Source organism: Stigmatopora argus, chromosome 5, assembly GCF_051989625.1.
Source record: "Stigmatopora argus isolate UIUO_Sarg chromosome 5, RoL_Sarg_1.0, whole genome shotgun sequence".
Lineage (NCBI taxonomy): Eukaryota > Metazoa > Chordata > Actinopteri > Syngnathiformes > Syngnathidae > Stigmatopora > Stigmatopora argus.
In genome coordinates, this window is record NC_135391.1 from 18,972,559 (window position 1) to 18,990,210 (window position 17,652).

Genomic DNA, 17,652 nt, shown 5'->3' on the forward strand with positions numbered 1-17,652 from the left:
ATGGATGAGTTGGAACTTCGTATTGCTACCAACAGCTTTGTTAGAAACTGTAATATTATTCTCATCACAGAAACGTGGCTACACCCGCATATCCCCGACGCTGCGGTATCGCTAGCTAGCCGAACGCTTTTTCGGAACGACCGTTCAAAAGAATTAACAGGCAAAAGCAAAGGAGGAGGACTGTGCATGTTTATACATAATGAATGGTGTTGTGACAGTAGGATCATTGACACTCACTGTTCCCCGGATTTAGAGTTATTGGCAATACGGTGTAGGCCCTATTATTTACCGAGAGAGCTAACGGTCGTCATAGTAACGGCTATCTATATACCTCCGAATGCTAACGTTAAAACACGGCACTTAACCTCCTGCTAACGGCTGTAAACAAACAACAGCTTGACCACCCCGATGGTTTTTATTGTCGCTGGTGATTTCAACAAGGCGTGTTTAAAGACTGTTTTACCTAAGTTTATTCAATACGTAAATTGTAATACTAGAGGAGACAAAACTCTTGACCATGTCTATTCTAACATCAAACATGCTTATAAAGCCACTTCCCTCCCTCACCTAGCTGGATCAGATCACCTCTGCCTATCTCTCACCCCCGCTTACACTCCAATGCGGAGGCAAACAACGCCACAAATAAAGATAATAAAAACTTGGCCCGACGACGCACTCTCTCAGCTGCAGGACTGTTTTTCCCGCACCAACTGGGAACTTTTTGTACACGACAACCTCCAGGACTACACGGACTCTGTACTTTCTTACATAAAAAACTGCATTGACAACGTCACTATAGATAAACAAATATGGGTTTTTCCAAACCAAAAACCCTGGATGACCAATGAGACACAGGCACTCATCAAATGCCGTAACACCGCCTTTAGATCAGGGGACAAGATAAAATATAGAGCTGCCAGAGCTGAGCTGAAAAGAGGCATTAAAAAGGCCAAGGCAGCATATACCAAGAAAATTGAGGAGCACTTCACAGAAAATAACCCAAAGAAGATGTGGCAAGGAATACGACATATTACCTACTACAATAACAATAATATGTCTGTTAACGCAGATGCCTCACTAGCGGAGAAATTGAACCGTTTCTTTGCCCGCTTTGAGACTGACAAATCAGACCCAGTCTCAACACCTCCACCACCACCCTGCAGCAATACACTGACGTTCCGGGAACAGGAAGTGAGACTGGTAATGCGGTCTGTGAACACCAGGAAGGCTGCTGGCCCAGACGGAGTACCTGGGAAGGTGCTCAAAGCCTGTGCTGACCAGCTGGCTGGAGTCTTCACAAAAATTTTCAATTGTTCCCTGCAACAATCCATCATTCCATCCGGTCTGAAAACTGCCACCATTATCCCTGTCCCCAAAAAGCCAACCATTGACAGCATGAATGATTATAGGCCTGTTGCACTCACGCCTGTGATCATGAAGTGCTTTGAAAAGTTGGTAGCCCGCCATATCAGGAATACAATCCCTCCCTCAATTGACCCTCACCAGTTTGCTTATAGAGCAAACAGGTCCACTGAGGATGCTATTGCCATTGCTCTTCATACAGCACTGAGCCACCTGGAACACCATGGGAACTACGTGAGGATGCTCTTCATTGACTATAGCTCAGCCTTCAACACCATAAAACCGGACATTCTGACTGACAAACTCTACCACCTTGGACTATCCTCTTCAATCTGCTGCTGGATAAAGAACTTCTTGACCAACCGACCACAGACTGTTAGACTTGGTCCCCACCTCTCTTCCGCCATTACACTGAGCACTGGCTCCCCTCAAGGCTGTGTACCGAGTCCTCTTCTGTACTCCCTGTACACATACGACTGTACACCCACCCACCAGTCTAACGCCATCATCAAATTCGCTGACGACACCACTGTGGTCGGACTCATCTCAGGAGGGGATGAGTCGGTATACAGAGATGAGGTCAACAAATTGTCTTCGTGGTGCTCGGTGAATAATCTCACACTGAACACCACGAAAACTAAAGAAATAATCCTGGACTTTCGCAAACACGGCACAGATCTGGCCCCACTCCTCATAAATGGAGTATGTGTAGACAGGGTCCAGTCCTTTAAATTCCTGGGGGTCCACGTCACGGATAAGCTCTCATGGTCTACAAACATCACGGCAGTGGTGAAGAAGGCTCAGAAACGACTCCATTTCCTCAGGGTACTTAGGAAGAACAACTTGGGCACCAAGCTTCTGATAACCTTCTATAGAACCACTGTAGAGAGCATCCTGGCGTACGGCATCACAGTGTGGTACGCTGGAAGTACGGTGGCAGACAAAAAGGCCATGCAGAAAGTGATTAACACTGCCCAGAGGATTGTCGGCTGCTCTCTGCCCTCACTGGAAGACATTGCCAGCCCTCGTTACCTCAGCAGAGCCAAGAACATCATAGGGGACCCTTACCACCCTGGTCACAATCTGTTCCAGCTGCTGCCCTCTGGCAGACGCTATAGGTCCCACAAAGCACGGACAAATAGGCTTAAGGACAGTTTTTTCCCAAAATCCATCAGAAATCTAAATTTGCGGTAACAAAACACACATTCCCTTCTGCGGTAATATGAAAAGATGTTTGGGTGGTGATCTGCCTCCTACTAGCTGACTGAAGGTAAGTGAAAGACAGTGAGAGGTAAGCGACTTGTATCCATAACAGCAGAATGCCAAATTACAAGTCCGTAACTAGCACTTATTTAGGTCTTTTGCCGAGTAAGCGCAGCTTATGGAGAAGCAACACCAATTTCGTCACACGCAGTTTCTGGGTGTGATGACAAGTAGGCTTTTTGTGTTGTTGATAATGACGACAGGGCCTATGTCCGATTATTATTATTACAGAATTAAGGGAAACACGATGGATCCAAAGAAAGCCGATGCAATGAAGGGTAGGGCGAAGAAAAGGGCGTATGATGACAATCGATATTAAGCACAAAATAATCGAAAAACATGAGTAGTGTACACGTGACTGAGCTGGCTCGCTAATAAATACGTATGGAGAAGCAGGAAGTTCGCCTCGAAAGCCGCGGTGGAACACATTAACCTCTTTGCCTTGGTTATTGCACAAGAAGGTTTAAATTTAGTGTAACGTAAGATTAATTTTTTTTTAAAAGTGTGTGTATAGGAATCTAAGTTTATTTAAGTTAAATTTAAAGTTCATGTTACGTTACGAGCGCATCCGTCAAGTGACTCTCTCTTTCGCTTGCTCTCTCTCTCCCGTTGTAAATAATGCCTAATTTTATTATGAAACATCATAACCACTAGTTATTTGTTACTCTGTTAGTAGATGGTGAATTACAACCAATAAAAATATGTTTTTCCATTGTAATATCCTGTTTTTTGGTGAGAGGGTGGGAATGAATTAACTTGTATTTAGTTCATTTCTATGGGAAATACGAGCAATTTGAGATACGAGTAAAATTTTGAGCAAATCCTTATCTTGAGATTGGAGACAAATTTTGATATACGAGCATACAGCCGACGTGAGAGGCTGGTCATAAGAACATCATGGGCACTGTCTTTCTAGTCGCAACTCCCTCGAGTATTGTCTCCACGAGCACTGGGCGGAGCGTTGCATTTTTTCAGTGTTTTTTTCCCGTTAGTCAGTGTGATGGCGGAGCGATCGCTAATACGAGAGGAGTATATGCTACATCTCGTTGGCAAGTGGTCGTGCGTTATCCTATTTTGAGGACACTTGTGTGCATAATTTTCTGAATATTTTGAAGGGAAGACAAAAGCAAATAACCCTCGATAGGTTGCATCTGAAAGTCAGGGTGGAGGCGGGGTAAATAGAGGCAACCTGGGAGAAGAAAGGTATAAAAAAATTAAACAAAATCAGAAGTTTAGTGCAAGGTTAGATTACATTTATTTTTGAGTGTGTCTGCATCGTAATCCAAGTTCATTTAAATTTGTTTATGTTATGTTACGAGCGCATTGCCGTGCAAAAAGTCCACGCCCCCTCTCTCTTATTAAACGCTGTTTTCGGCTGGATTTGACCAAATTTGAGAGCATTTTGAGCCGTTTGGCAGATGGACGTATATAGACTTTTTTTTTGCCCCCATCGCGACATCATCGCAACATTTTACTGAGTAATTCACTTCCCTGGGCTCGGTTCTAATGTCCAAGGAGCTCCAGTATTTGTATTTAATTATTAAATGTTGTTTTTGGATGGATTTGACCCAATTGCTGTCATTTCGCGGCTCGGTTCTGCTACATCTGCCCGCCCAAGAGTGCTTATTCCCGGGTTGACATGCCCGCCCAAGAGTGCTTATTCCCGGGCTGACATGCCCGTCCAAGAGTGCTTATTCCCGGGCTGACATGCCCGCCCAAGAGTGCTTATTCATGGGCTGACATGCCCGCCCAAGAGTGCTTATTCCCGGGCGGCCATTGACGGTAGACTAATAAATTGAGAGTGATGAGCGGCAAAGTGAAATGAATCATTGATTTTTACTATAATTTGGACAACGCCGGCGGCGGGCCGGATTTAAAAATCCTAACGGGCCGTATATGGCCCGCGGGCCGAGGTTGAAAAACTTGTACACACACGATCCGGGGCCGGGGCGAGCGTGCGAATCCCGTTTCGGCGAAACCTCCGTTCGGCCAAACGTTCATTCGGCCAAACGGCCGGTCGGCCCAACGTTCATTCGGCCGACCGGCCGTTCGGCCCAACGTTCATTCGGCCGACCGGCCGTTCGGCCATTCGGCCGAACGAACGTTCAGCGGAACGTCCTTTCGGCAACCTTCTCTGTCTGTCAAACGTCCGTCGGCGAAACGTCTTTAGGCGAATCATCCGGTCACGGGGAAAACGCACTTTGTGGTGTAGCACCATCAATTTTGTTATACGCAGCTGTGTATGATGACAGTAAAGGCTTTTTATTTTTTTGACATCTTAATAGATGTTATGGCTGACCAAATGTCTTGCGGCGATCATTAAAATATCAGCCTTGATACCTGCATAATGTGTATCTCATGCTATTATGGCACCCGGAGACTTGGTGAAAAGTAGACCACTACAGACACGCTTCCTGGTTGTACTGCTCAGGTGACTTCCTTTTTAAATTTGTCTACGTGCAGGCAACATCCTTTAAGAATGTGCAATCTAGCAGACGATCCTTTCGATTCATACAGTATTTCAGAAATACCACGTCCGATGATTTTTCTTAAGATTTTCCCTTCAAAGGAACACATTTGTACTTCCTATTAAAACCATTAATATGGAGGTGAAAATTGTGAATCAAGGAGCGTCTTATACGAGAGAAATTGTAAAATTCAAACATTTTAAGGCAACTTTAAGGGTACGGCTTATATGCAGAGGCGGCTAATGTGCGAGAAAATACGGCACCTCATTCTCATTCGGCTTAAAAAGGACCAGCGCCATGGAGTCAATCTTGAGATGTATTTTCATGGTGGTCGTCAGCTTGATGTTGTTCTGATTCTCCACCACAGCAGTTGTCACCACCGTGTTGCCTAAGAACACCCACAATGTTCGTGGAGCTTTTGTCACATTTTGAGCTCCTGGGCAATTTCAAAAGACTTACTATTGGTTCTCTCTGAGGTTCCGGACCCGTGCAGCTCTACATCAAGCATTGAGTCTTCAGTGGGTCTGCGGGGAGTGGCCGTGTCAGAGTTTTCGCCCAAGTTTTGGTAGAGTGTCTTGAGGACAACTACCATGTCTTCCTGGCTAAGCGTCAACTGTTAGAGCAAGGAGACAAACACCACAGAAACAGTTTTTGTCCAAAAAGCACACTTGCACCAAAATTTAACGGAAAAAAACCTATTAATTTCAAATACAGCCATTCATTTTCAATAACACATTCGACAACTCAAGACCCATTTGGATATTCACCTCGGACCGACAAAAAAATTTCTACTGCCGGTCATTAATATTGACCAAATTTAAACTGACCCAGAAATGCTCACAAAAACAGGAAGTGAAAAATTCAAAGAAGACACTAGGAAATGACCCAGAATTGACCGACTATCGACGCAAATATTTGAACATTTGACGTACATCGGTATCGCCATTTTTTTTTTTATCCGACAGGCCAATATGAAGAAATCATATTAAAACACGGTTATCCCTGCTCAGATGCAGCATAGATCAACATATACCAACTTTTTTATAACAATTTTACACGTTTACTGAAAATCTAAATTAGCTCGAAATTTTGGTTATCGGCCTCCTCTAAATACTAATAATATTGATTACTAAGTGCTGTCCCTCATTAAATAAATCAAACTCAAACAGGCCTCAAAATGAACAGGCAAAAACATGAAATCAACAGAAAGTCTTTCAGAAATGCCCCCAAAATGAACTAGAATTAAACTTAAATCAATAAGTGACCTAAAAAAAAGACCCCAAATCCAAAGTAAGTTACACAGACATGCTTCAAATAGGAAAGTGCCCAAAATCAATAAGTTTTTTTTAGATATATGCATAGGAGTACAGAAAGCAAACTAAAATAAAGAATTGACCTACAAATGGCCTAAAATATAAGAGAACTGAACCGGAATTTTCCCCCAAATCAAGTGACCAAAAATCAGCAAAATATCAGCCAGAATACAATCTGGGTCTTGCCTCAAAATGAACAGGAAGAAAGAGAATTGCTTCCATTATTAACTGGAAAGGATTCAAAATCAAAATCAAATAAGTTGCAAGAGCACCAAAATCAACAAGATGTGGCCTGTAATTGTCCCTAAATAAATAAAAATAATTATTTAATAATAATAATGCCCCAAAATCCATGTGGGTTTGCCCTACAGGATGAACACATTTCATATGGATTCCTTTTTTTTGTAATTTTGTCAATGAATCACAGTATATTTTCCTTTTACCCCTCTGAGTCATTGCATTATCCGTTACTACAAAAATCTGACAGTTATTGTGACAAAGTCTATTACTTACACTCAAGGGCATAAGATGAGCGTTGATCTCCATGTCAGGTATGCTCTTGTACCAGTTGGATGAAAGATTCCTCTGGACCTCCACTTCTAAGCTGACTGGCTGCAAAATGTTTCTTGCGCCACAGAGTTCTCCGTCGACAAATATGCTTCTATATATAACAATTACATTGCAATTATAGAGCAAATTTCAGTTTTCAAACTCTTGATTTTTTCCGAGCCGAATTAATTCCAAGTCTAACCTGTACATCTTGAGGTCTGTTAGCTTGACCTCCATGATGTCCACTACAGGTGGGATTTTGCATTGAATCTCAGAAGGCTGAATGGCAAAGTGATTCTTGATCGACAGGAACCCCAGGTCGGCCACCAGGACGTTGTGGCACGAGGACGACTGCGGGACGAAGATGATCGGTGCTTTGAAGTGCACGTTGAGAGCGATGCGCGTGCTGCGCTCAGATAGCTCTTTTACACCAGATGCTGCCTTTTCGGCCGCTTGCTGAGTCACCTCAGCGAGAGCGTTCTTGGCTTCATGGAAGTTGTTTATAAACGCCTACAGGAGTGAGAAAGAAAGCAATGCAGTTATGTTCTCATTTACAGTTGTATGAAAAAGTTTGGGCACCCCTGATCATGTTCAAGATTTTCCTTTATAAACCATTGGTTGTTTGGATCAACAATTTCAGTTAAATATATCATATAGCAGACAAACACAGTGGTATTTGAGAAGTGAAATGAAGTTTATAGGATTTACAGAAAGTGTGCAAAAATTACGTAAACAAAAGTAAGCAGATGGACCAGAAGTCTATAGCCTTCAAAGGCAATTGAGTTAAGCAATCAATTATTTTATGGGTGTTTAATGTAGTAATGATTATTAAGATACTTTTTATCATCAGCATTAATACACTGGGAGAAATACGAGCCATTTTTACCAATATGGAAGATATAAACTTGTTGAGGAAGACAAATTGGATGCACCCCACAGTCAACGTCACCGAGGTGTCAACTTGAGACATGTTCAGATAAGCATCACCCTTGGTTGCATCTGTGTAATTGACCATCTGGAAGGCAAAAACCTCTTTGTCTGCTATCGACACAGCCTTTGAAGACAAGAGGCAACAGATTAAAAAAATATACAAAAGGGTAAGGAGAATGCACATGTAATACCTTCCTATACAAGGCAGTTTCATCGCAGTCAAACACAATGATGTTCTTCAGGTTGGCCATGAGTTTCATTTCACTCTTCCTCATCAGAACCTCAGAAAACAGCCCTGGAAGAGAGGAGCGTTTTAGACCCAAAAATGATAACAAATTCCGAAATTTGTGAACAGTACCCTCGATTTTAATCTCTGAGATCATGGCTTTCTCCCCTCGAATGAAAACCTTCAGAGAGCGGAGGTCGGCTCTGATGTGCAGATTGATGACGGTCGCCCCTCTGTTTTTCCTCTGAGCTGTGAGAGTAGATCAACTCATGAAACACAGGAACCCTAGGAATGTGCTTCTATACTTTTTACAGATATATATTTTTCCTAATACAAAATTACCACAGGTAGAAATGCCAACTATCCCTTTTCGTGTTGCAAACCTTGCTAACTGGGAAAACTTCCTAATCTTGGTTAAATTTATCTCACCTGAATTTCATGTTTGTATTATAAAATTACTTGGGACTTGTTTAGTTACGGTTGTGGTCAAAAGTTTACATACACTTGTGAAGAACATAATGTCATGGGTCTCTTGAGTTTCCAGTTATTTCTACAACTCTGGGTTCTCTGATAGAGTGATTGGAACAGATACTTGTTTGTCACAAAAAACATTTATGAAGTTTGGTTTGATGAAGCCTTTATCATGGCCAAACGAGTCAAAGTAAGAAAAGAAATGCGGTTCTTCTAAGATGGAATGGCTGTCGGAGCAAATAGAAGAACAAGCGGTGAAATTGGGTGTCGAACTGTCGAAAACTTTGCCAAGTGTGTGTCTGTGTGTTTCAGTGTGTGTGTGGTATATGTCATCGTTTGTCTTCAATTTACACAATGGACTATGGATGGAAATTAGCCCTTGGCTGCAATCTTACATATTTACATATGTATGTTCATGAATATGTGCTGTCCCTTATGAAATAAATCAAATCAAAATCAAAAGAAAGTTCTCTGCAAAACATACAGCGAAGCTAAAGTTGTAAGCGAGTTTTCCAATGGAAAAATATTGCACATAAATGGATGCTTGACTATCTCGAGTGACACATTCAGCAGAAAAGCCATTTGAGGCAGAATGAGAAGTGAGAAGGACAGATGTGAAAAATGAGGTCAACTTGAAGTCAGATTTGTGCAGATTCTAGTGTCATTTATTTAGATATTTTATCCACAGATATGAATCATTACATTTTATTAGGACTAGGTCATTTATGGCTAGTAGACACATACCTGCAAGGTATAAGTTTTTTGATCATTTCAAATTGTGTATGCTGAATAACAACCTTTGTACGGGAAAAAACTTTTTCTTTTTTTAAATACGTTTTTACGATCTCGTTTTACCCATTTCGGCTGTAATCCGGAACGCTTATGTTGCCGGTAACAGAGGAAAACAGCATCGTCAATTGCTAATATTGTCAAGCATGATATGCGCACGTGCATTCCCCATTCACCCGTCCGCCTTTTCACCATCAAAAATATAGCAAGCAAGGTACCCCGACATGCACCTGCTCATGGCAGGTGTTCTACTGGTGTGTGCCCATAGCGAGCAATGATGATGTTGCTCACACTGGTACTCAGTGTGCTCAGGGAGGTTGTCTTTCTGTCCAGACAAACGAAAAATTAGAGGGAACATATTTTTGGAGGAGAAAAGGTGAGGCCTTTTTAACTCCAAGTACACCATGCCTACCGTCAAGCACGGTGGTGGTAGTATTATGCTGTGGGGCTGTTTGCTGCCAATTGAACTGGTGCTTTACAGAGAGGATTACCTTTAAATTCGTCAAGATAACCTAAAGTCATTAGCCTGAAGATTGGGTCTTGGGCGCAGTTGGGTGTTCCAACAGGACAATGACCCCAAACACACGTCAAAAGTGGTAATGGAATGGCTAAATCAGGCTAGAATTAAGGTTTTCGAATGGCTTCCCAAAGTCCTGACTTAAACCCCATTGAGAACTTGAGGACAATGCTAAAGAAACAAGTCCATGTCAGCAAGCCATCAAATTTAACTGAACTGCACCAATTCTGTCAAGAGGAGTAGTCAAAGATTCAACCAGAAGCTTGCCATAAGCTTGTGGATGGCTATCAAAAGCGCCTAATTAAAGTGAAAATGGCCAAGGGACATGTCACCAAATATTAGCGCTGCTGTATGTATATTTTTGACCCATCAGATTTGATCACTTTTTTCTGTTCACCCATAATAAAGTCATAAAAGAACCAAACTTCGTGAATGTTTTTTGTGACAAAGTAGTATGTGTTCCAATCACTCTATTAGAGAAAAATCAGAGTTGTAGAAATAACTGGGAACTCAAGAGAGCCATGAAAATATGTTCTTCACAAGTGTATGCAAACTTTTGACCACAACTGTATGTAGAGGGCGAACGCTTTACATTTCACAAGGCAGAGCTGTACCCGCGTCCTGTCCCGTCAGTCTCTGCCTCATTCGGTCAGGTTCGGTTTTATTAATTTTGTTTAGTCTGATTGTTCTTTATAACTTTGCAAGGAGCATAGTGCTTTTGAAAGCAAGAGTGTGAACAGAGCTGCAATGTTTCACATTTTATCATCGTGGATGTTTGCATAAATGACAGTTGTTAAATTCACACAGATGATTAAAAAAATACGTCTGACAGACCACTCACACACACACCCAGCTGAACATGCAAAGGAGACTAGTATTATTATTTTCACTGTATATAGCTTTGTGCTAGCTCTGGTTTCAGGAACTTTTTTCACAACTTGAAAATTTCGTAAGTAGAGGTGTACTTTATATGTAAATTCTCCAATTCATTCCACGGTCCTCACACAACTACCAACTAAAACCCTTAAAATTGGTCAAAGTGTACCAATTATTTATGAAAGATGTGAGGAAACACACAAAAATGATAGAAAATTATAAGGAAATGATTTATTAATGTCTTAAAATAAATAAAGCATATGAAAATGTGCCCTGCAATGCTAAAATAGTTCCCTCTTATTAAGGGAGACGTAATACCTGTGTTTGTCCGCCAGATGGCGGCAATATGCCGTTCTACCAGTGTCGTCCACTTTGTACTACATTTTAGACTTTTACGTGTGCCCAATGTCTGTGGGTGTGACGATTTCAGCGCACTGTCTTTCTCGCCGCATCTCCCTCGTCCAAGCATCTCTATGAGCACTGGGCGGAGCGTTGCATTTTTTCCCTTTTTTTGCATTAGTCACTGCAGAAGTAAAGGAAACACAATGGATCCAAAGCAAGCCGGTGCAATGAAGGGTAGTGCAAAGAAAAGCCGTATGATGACAATCGATATTAAGCACGTAATTGTATTTCATGCTAAGTTGCTTTGAATGAATAAGTTGAAGTTGTTAAGATGTGTTTATGTGCATGTGTTCGTGTGCTTTGCCTGTTGCTAATGTTTCTTTCTCCTTACACTTGCGCACCTGAAATGTTTTGCATGTTTGTTATTTATTTTAAAACACGGATAAATACGTTTTCACTCATTTTTGTGTTTCTCACTCTTTTAGATGTGTGTTTATGTGCATGTATTTGTGTGCTAACGTTAGCTTCTTATAATAATAATCGGAAATAGGCTTTTTATTCACCGTGCTGTACTATGGTGGAATGCAGTTCATGTACACAGGGCAATTTCCCAAGTTTTGTCTGAAAACATTTAATTCCCTAATTTAAAGAGGTGCTTTTTTTATTTGAAACAAAGTTTTGGCGCTTTCCCTTGACCAATACGTAATACTATGGCATAATGTGGATTGGTCAGTGATAAGAAGAGCCATCGTGCAATCTGCAGGCCTATATGTTTTGAAGGTTTGTCCCATTAAAAAAGGCTGAATTCAATCTTCCCATGTAGTATATTCATCAGAGAAACATGGAACAATAAATCAGCTGTCCCAGGTTAGCATTGTGCAGCAAAATCTGATATTTTCAATATACTGTTAGGCGTCCTGCCTCTGAGCGAGAGAGCGTCTATTTCCTCTATATAGCTGAACGCGCAGGAGAATGTTACCAGTTAATATTATAATTTAGTTATAAATGATAGAAACTATAAAAATACAATAAAATGTTTTTTGAGTATTTACTGCTCATGTTCATGGGTAATTAGTAGGTCAGAAATTCCTACTGCTATTGTGTATTTCATGAGGCATACTGATTTTAAATATTATATATTTTAGAATTTATAAAAAATACTTATTTCATAAATACAGTGGTACATCTACTTACGAATGCTCTTACAAAGAAAAGTTTCAGATTACGAAACCCTTTGAAATGCAAATTACTGTTACTATTACGAAAACAAGATCCAAGTATCCCAATTACCATCGCTACGATATTGAACCAGAAGGAAGCATTAAAAGTAACGATTCCTTGGTATGGCCTCTCTGCACTGAACAGCGAGATCTTTGTTTTGTATTGTATTGTATTGTATTGTATTGTATTGTATGTATTGAATGAATAAGTTTAAGTTGTGTGTTTATGTGCATGTGTTCGTGTGCTTTGCCTGTTGCTAACGTTAACTTTCTCCTTACACTTGTGCACCTGTACAAATAGGAAATGTTTTTGCATGTTTGTTATTCATTTCAATACAATAATACATTTTCGCACATTTTGTGCATTTCTTACATCTTTCATACAAAATTTGATCATGTTTAAAGGGTTTAGTTGGTATTTTTTGGGAAGACCGTGGAACGAATTTGAAAATTCACATGTAAAATATTGTTCTACTTACCCAAAAAAAACATTACGAAACAAGTTCTGGAACCAATTCATTTCGTAAGTAGAGGTACCACTGTAGTAGCTTTGCTGCTAATATAAAATAGTGAATTTACAGCTACAGTGTCCATCAGGCAGAACAACCCCACAGGCTGGATCGGACCCATTAGCGGGCCACTTCTGCCCCATTGAACACATGTTTGACACCTTCAGGTTTAGTGGGTAGTAAACATCACGGAACGGATTCTGCTAATTCAATGTAAAATATGCCTCTACTTGAGTAAGACCAATCCAAATTTTGATTTTTTTGGAACTAATCAATTTCGTAAGCAGAGGTACCATTGTACAGCAGCTTATGATGAATGCATTTGAATGTCACATTTGATAAAGTGTAAGCCCACCCCTTTCTAGGTGATCACGCTAGATCCTGGTTCGAGTTGAGTTACAGATACAAATAATTTATATCAGGGGTAGGGAACCTATGGCTCGGGAGCCACATGTGGCTCTTTTGATGGGTGCCTCTGGTTCTTTGCTAACCTGTGAGCTAAAATATGGAAATCGCTGGTGACAGAACTGAGATATTACATCTAGAACTGCTTTAATCTTCATTTTTTTTGTAGACTCTTCTGGAATGCATCCTCTCATTGATTAGCAACAGTATAAGAATCTTTTTTAAAAATTCATTTTTTTCCACTTTAAAAGTGGTGAAATTACAAAAAAATAATTGAAAAGGCACTCGTTTACATGTACGTGTTTTGACTTTTAAATTTGTAGTATGGCTCACAAGGAATAACATTGGAAAATATGAATTGTTTGTGGCTCTCTTCGTCAAAAAGGTTCCCGACCCCTGATTTAGATGGTTGAAATTATTCAATTAATGAATATCAAATATTGGTGTATTTGCTGATCCCTACTTCCCCCTCAAAAAAGAACAAATACAGAACTTTTTCTCTTGGCAGCGGCAGTCCCTTCCTTCTTGCCCTCTTCCTCAGGGATGGCAAAGTGCTCCCCTGGTATTTCCTCCTGCTCAGTGGGCTTCAGTAACAAACTGTCAATGTAGTTCATTGTGCTGAGAAGCGCTTTCGTGTGAAGATTTATATCCAGTGATGAAAAGGACACCTGACAGAGGGATCAGAATTATCAGGGGGGGAAATAAGGAAAGGTCTGTCTGGGTGGTAAGACAGCGGTGTCACTGAAAATGAGTCACCAACTCATGATCTATCGCTAAATTTACAACAAAGCAGCCCGCGGAGGCTAGCGGGGACTAGCTGCTTTGAAGCCAACAGAGGTTAGAAGCATTGAGGATAGCAGCATTGAAAGGAGTGGAGCTTTATAGTTTGGGGATGCCAACTAATTGGCCAATTATATTTAACCACAAGAATTTAGCAGAAGCAGGCTAGTTTGCCAATCATGATTTATAAGCACACAAACAAAAAAACAAAAACAAAGTCGGCTTCGTCTTGGAAGCTGCAAACAGATCAAACTCTAGGAATTTCACACTTTAAAGAGAAATTACAATAACATTTTCCCACTAAAGAAGTACAGGCTCTCATTTATTAAAAAAAAATAGATTACCTTGATGAGCTGCTCTGTGTTGTTGTGCAGGGACTTAAACTCAGGACCGTTCTTATCAGCCTAAAAAAGAAAAATCAAACGTCATATACAAAGACAAAGTAATCCTACAAGGCTTACTATACTTACTCTGATATACTCCAATGTCAGCATGTCGACCTCGGAGTTATCCAAAGTAGTGATTAACTGAACTTTCTTGCTTTCAGAAACTACACAGATCAAAAACAAGAACAAAAAATAAAACAAAAACAAAACAAAAGAAAAACTAAATAACACGCATTCTTGTTTAAGACAGTGTTTCCCAAACTTTTTTGAGCTGCAGCACACTTTTTTGCATTGAAAAAAATCTTAAGGGACACCACCATCGGAAAATATTTTAATTTAAAACTATGTCGCCTATATTAATAATAGTTATTGTCATCAAAGTTTTATCCACAAGAATCACATAAAACTCCAAAATTATTCCAAAATTTAATTTTTTACACTGACCTATTATCACCAAAAGTTTATGTCTGCGGACCCTGAACAACTTCTGGTTTGAGGGATGCAAAAATAAGTACAGTGGTACCTCGACATACGAGTGCCCCGACATACGAGTGCCCCGACATACGAGTGCCCCGACATACGAGTGCGCCGACATACGAATGCCCCGACATACGAGCAATTTGAGATACGAGTAAACTTTTGAGCAGATATTTATCTTGAGATACGATACAAATTTTGATATACGAGCAGACAGCGGACGCGAGATGCTGCTCCTAAGAACATCATGGGCACTGTCTCTCTCCCCGCAACTCCCTCGTCTAATGTCTCTTCGAGCACTGGGCGGAGCGTTGCATTTTTTCAGTGTTTTTTTTTCCCGTTAGTCATTGCGAATGGCGAGGCGATCGCTAATACGAGTTATTTAGACTACTTCTCGTTGGCAAGTGGTCGTGCGTTATCCTGTTGTGAGTACATTTGTGTGCATCATTTTGGGAATATTTTGAAGGGAATACAAAATCAAACAACCCTCGATATTGACTGAAAATCAGTGTGGAGGCGGGGCAAATAGAGCCAACCCGGGAGAAGAAAGGTATCAAAATGTCAAACAAAATTAAAATTAAGTTTAGTGTTAGGTTAGATTAAATTTATTTTTGAGTGTCTGCATCGTAATCCAAGTTCATTTAAATTTGTTTGTTATGTTACGAGCGCCTTTCCGTGCAAAAAGTCCCCACCCCCATTCTGTCTGTCTCTCTCTCTCTCTCTCCCCCCTGCGAAATCCGTATAATTTTAGTACTATTAAACACATTTTAGTAATATTAAACCACTAGTTATTTGTTACTTTTTTAATAGATGGCGAATTAGAACAAATAAAAAAAATTTTCCAATCCAATATCCTGTTTTGGGTGTTTTTTCAGAGGGTTGGAACAGATTAATTTGTTTTTAGTTCATTTCTATGCGAAACGTTCGTTTGAGTTAAGAGAAAATCGACATACGAGCTCAGTCTCGGAACGCATTAAGCCCGTATCTCGAGGTACCACTGTAATGTAATGTTTTAATCGGATAATTTTATGACTTTTCTCCAAATATGACTTAAATCTCCTAATACTACGCAAAAAATGGTGTGCTAAGAGAGACTTTACGTCGCCAAAAGTTGATGCCCTAGAAACCACACAACTTCCAATCCATGTTAGAGAAAAATAAGCAACAATATCACTGTTTCACAATTTGAATCTTGAAATAGTATAATCTATAATTTAACGTTCATCATATTTGGGTTTTAACCCTGTAATAGTTCAATTTTAATCTTGTTATATACATATTATTTTTTCTCTCTGAATATTACATTGTAGTATTTCCCGTGGCACACCTGACCATTGCTCACGGCACACCAGTGTGCCGCGGCACAGTGGTTGGGAAACACTGGTTTAAGAAACTCACTGGCTGCCTTAACGGCGCGAGCTGACCTAGCCATTAAAACTGGGAGGGTTAGGTGCCCCGACTTCATATGCAAAAGACTTTTACTAATGATAAATATATTTCAATTCACAGCAGAAGGATAACGGGACACCACATGATTATTATAATATATTATTAAAACATTGACCCACAAAAAGAGGCAAATGAAACATTTTGAGGCCTTAAACACTGACTTTTGTATTCAGGACACATTAGGCAAATCTCCCTGAGGTAAGTGTTGCATGCCATGTTGAAGGTGCACAATCTCAACTCTGTGCCCAAGCCCTGTACATCCAGTTGGAGCACCACCACCTCCTCCTCCACCTCCTCACCACTGTCATCCAGACGACACAATTTGACAGAAAACTAGAGCAGGGAATCAAGAAAATACATGGAGATGTAAAAAAAAAATACTGCAGCATATAAATAGATACACAGATTGTATGGTCATGAGTAAAGCTGGAAGTTCATGTTATAAAACATTTTGCCAACTTTAAACAAATTATCTAGCAAAGTTCCGAATTTCTTGTTAGACAAATTCCGGGGAATATTGATGTACTCGGCTGTTATTTAAAATTTGACAACTAAGTACTTGCCAAAATAGTCATTCAAAATTCAATTTTACTGAAATACCTCCCCTTCAATAACAAGATTAGGCATTGTGTCTGTAAAGCATTCTTTGAGGAACGCTAATATATTTAGTTGACAACTACTTTAGACGTATTGTTGTTATTCTTGTTAATGCATTATTATTGTTTTTGTTATTCTTATTAATTATGGCCTAAAGTTGTCGAAATACTTTTTTCACCCAAACTGCTTAAAGCAACAACTCTTATTTAATTGATTCAGAATATATATTTTAATAAATTGTTTGCTAAATTGTGTGCTTTGCTCTCCGCTGCTGCTGATCAGGTGATAGGACAGTTTAGGAGGATCTAGGCAAGGAAGATGATCTTTAAAACCTCCAGTCTACTGAGGGACTGTGCGAATCAGCTTGAAAGAGTGATTCTGCATATTTAACCTCAGTCTCAGTCTGCAGAAGGTCCCTAGCTTGTGGACTTCCTGTGTGTGGCTCCAGTTTTTTTATCTAGGTCCACAATGTCTTGTGTGTCTGTCTTGCTACTCCAACCAAGGAAATTTCCCGAATACGGAATGAAATAAAGTTCTAATCTAATCTAAATTTACATTTTTTATACCTTAAAAAAACAAAAAAATACTACTTCAAAAATGAATAAAATATATTTTAAAAGTTGTTTTTATAAAATAAAAATTCTCTCAAAATAAGCTTTTATCTTACTGATGAGATTTAAAAGGGTCAGATTTGTCATTTAAACATCCATAAAACCATTTTTA

General features: G+C 40.0%; 1 protein-coding gene across 2 annotated transcripts in view; it reads right to left on the reverse strand.

Annotated features, from left to right (window-relative positions):
* The window catches only part of vps13a (vacuolar protein sorting 13 homolog A), a 109,431-nt gene that overhangs the window by 63,576 nt on the left and 28,203 nt on the right, over positions 1 to 17,652 (reverse strand). For both annotated transcript variants that reach the window (XM_077600466.1, XM_077600465.1), the window contains exons 26-36: positions 16,494 to 16,665; positions 14,491 to 14,570; positions 14,365 to 14,424; positions 13,734 to 13,908; positions 8,244 to 8,360; positions 8,077 to 8,180; positions 7,842 to 8,009; positions 7,158 to 7,465; positions 6,920 to 7,067; positions 5,553 to 5,706; positions 5,357 to 5,481 (exon numbers count right to left, since the gene is read on the reverse strand). In XM_077600466.1, the coding sequence (XP_077456592.1) occupies positions 5,357 to 5,481; positions 5,553 to 5,706; positions 6,920 to 7,067; positions 7,158 to 7,465; positions 7,842 to 8,009; positions 8,077 to 8,180; positions 8,244 to 8,360; positions 13,734 to 13,908; positions 14,365 to 14,424; positions 14,491 to 14,570; positions 16,494 to 16,665 (1,611 nt within the window). The remainder of the gene's footprint in view (positions 1 to 5,356; positions 5,482 to 5,552; positions 5,707 to 6,919; positions 7,068 to 7,157; positions 7,466 to 7,841; positions 8,010 to 8,076; positions 8,181 to 8,243; positions 8,361 to 13,733; positions 13,909 to 14,364; positions 14,425 to 14,490; positions 14,571 to 16,493; positions 16,666 to 17,652) is intronic.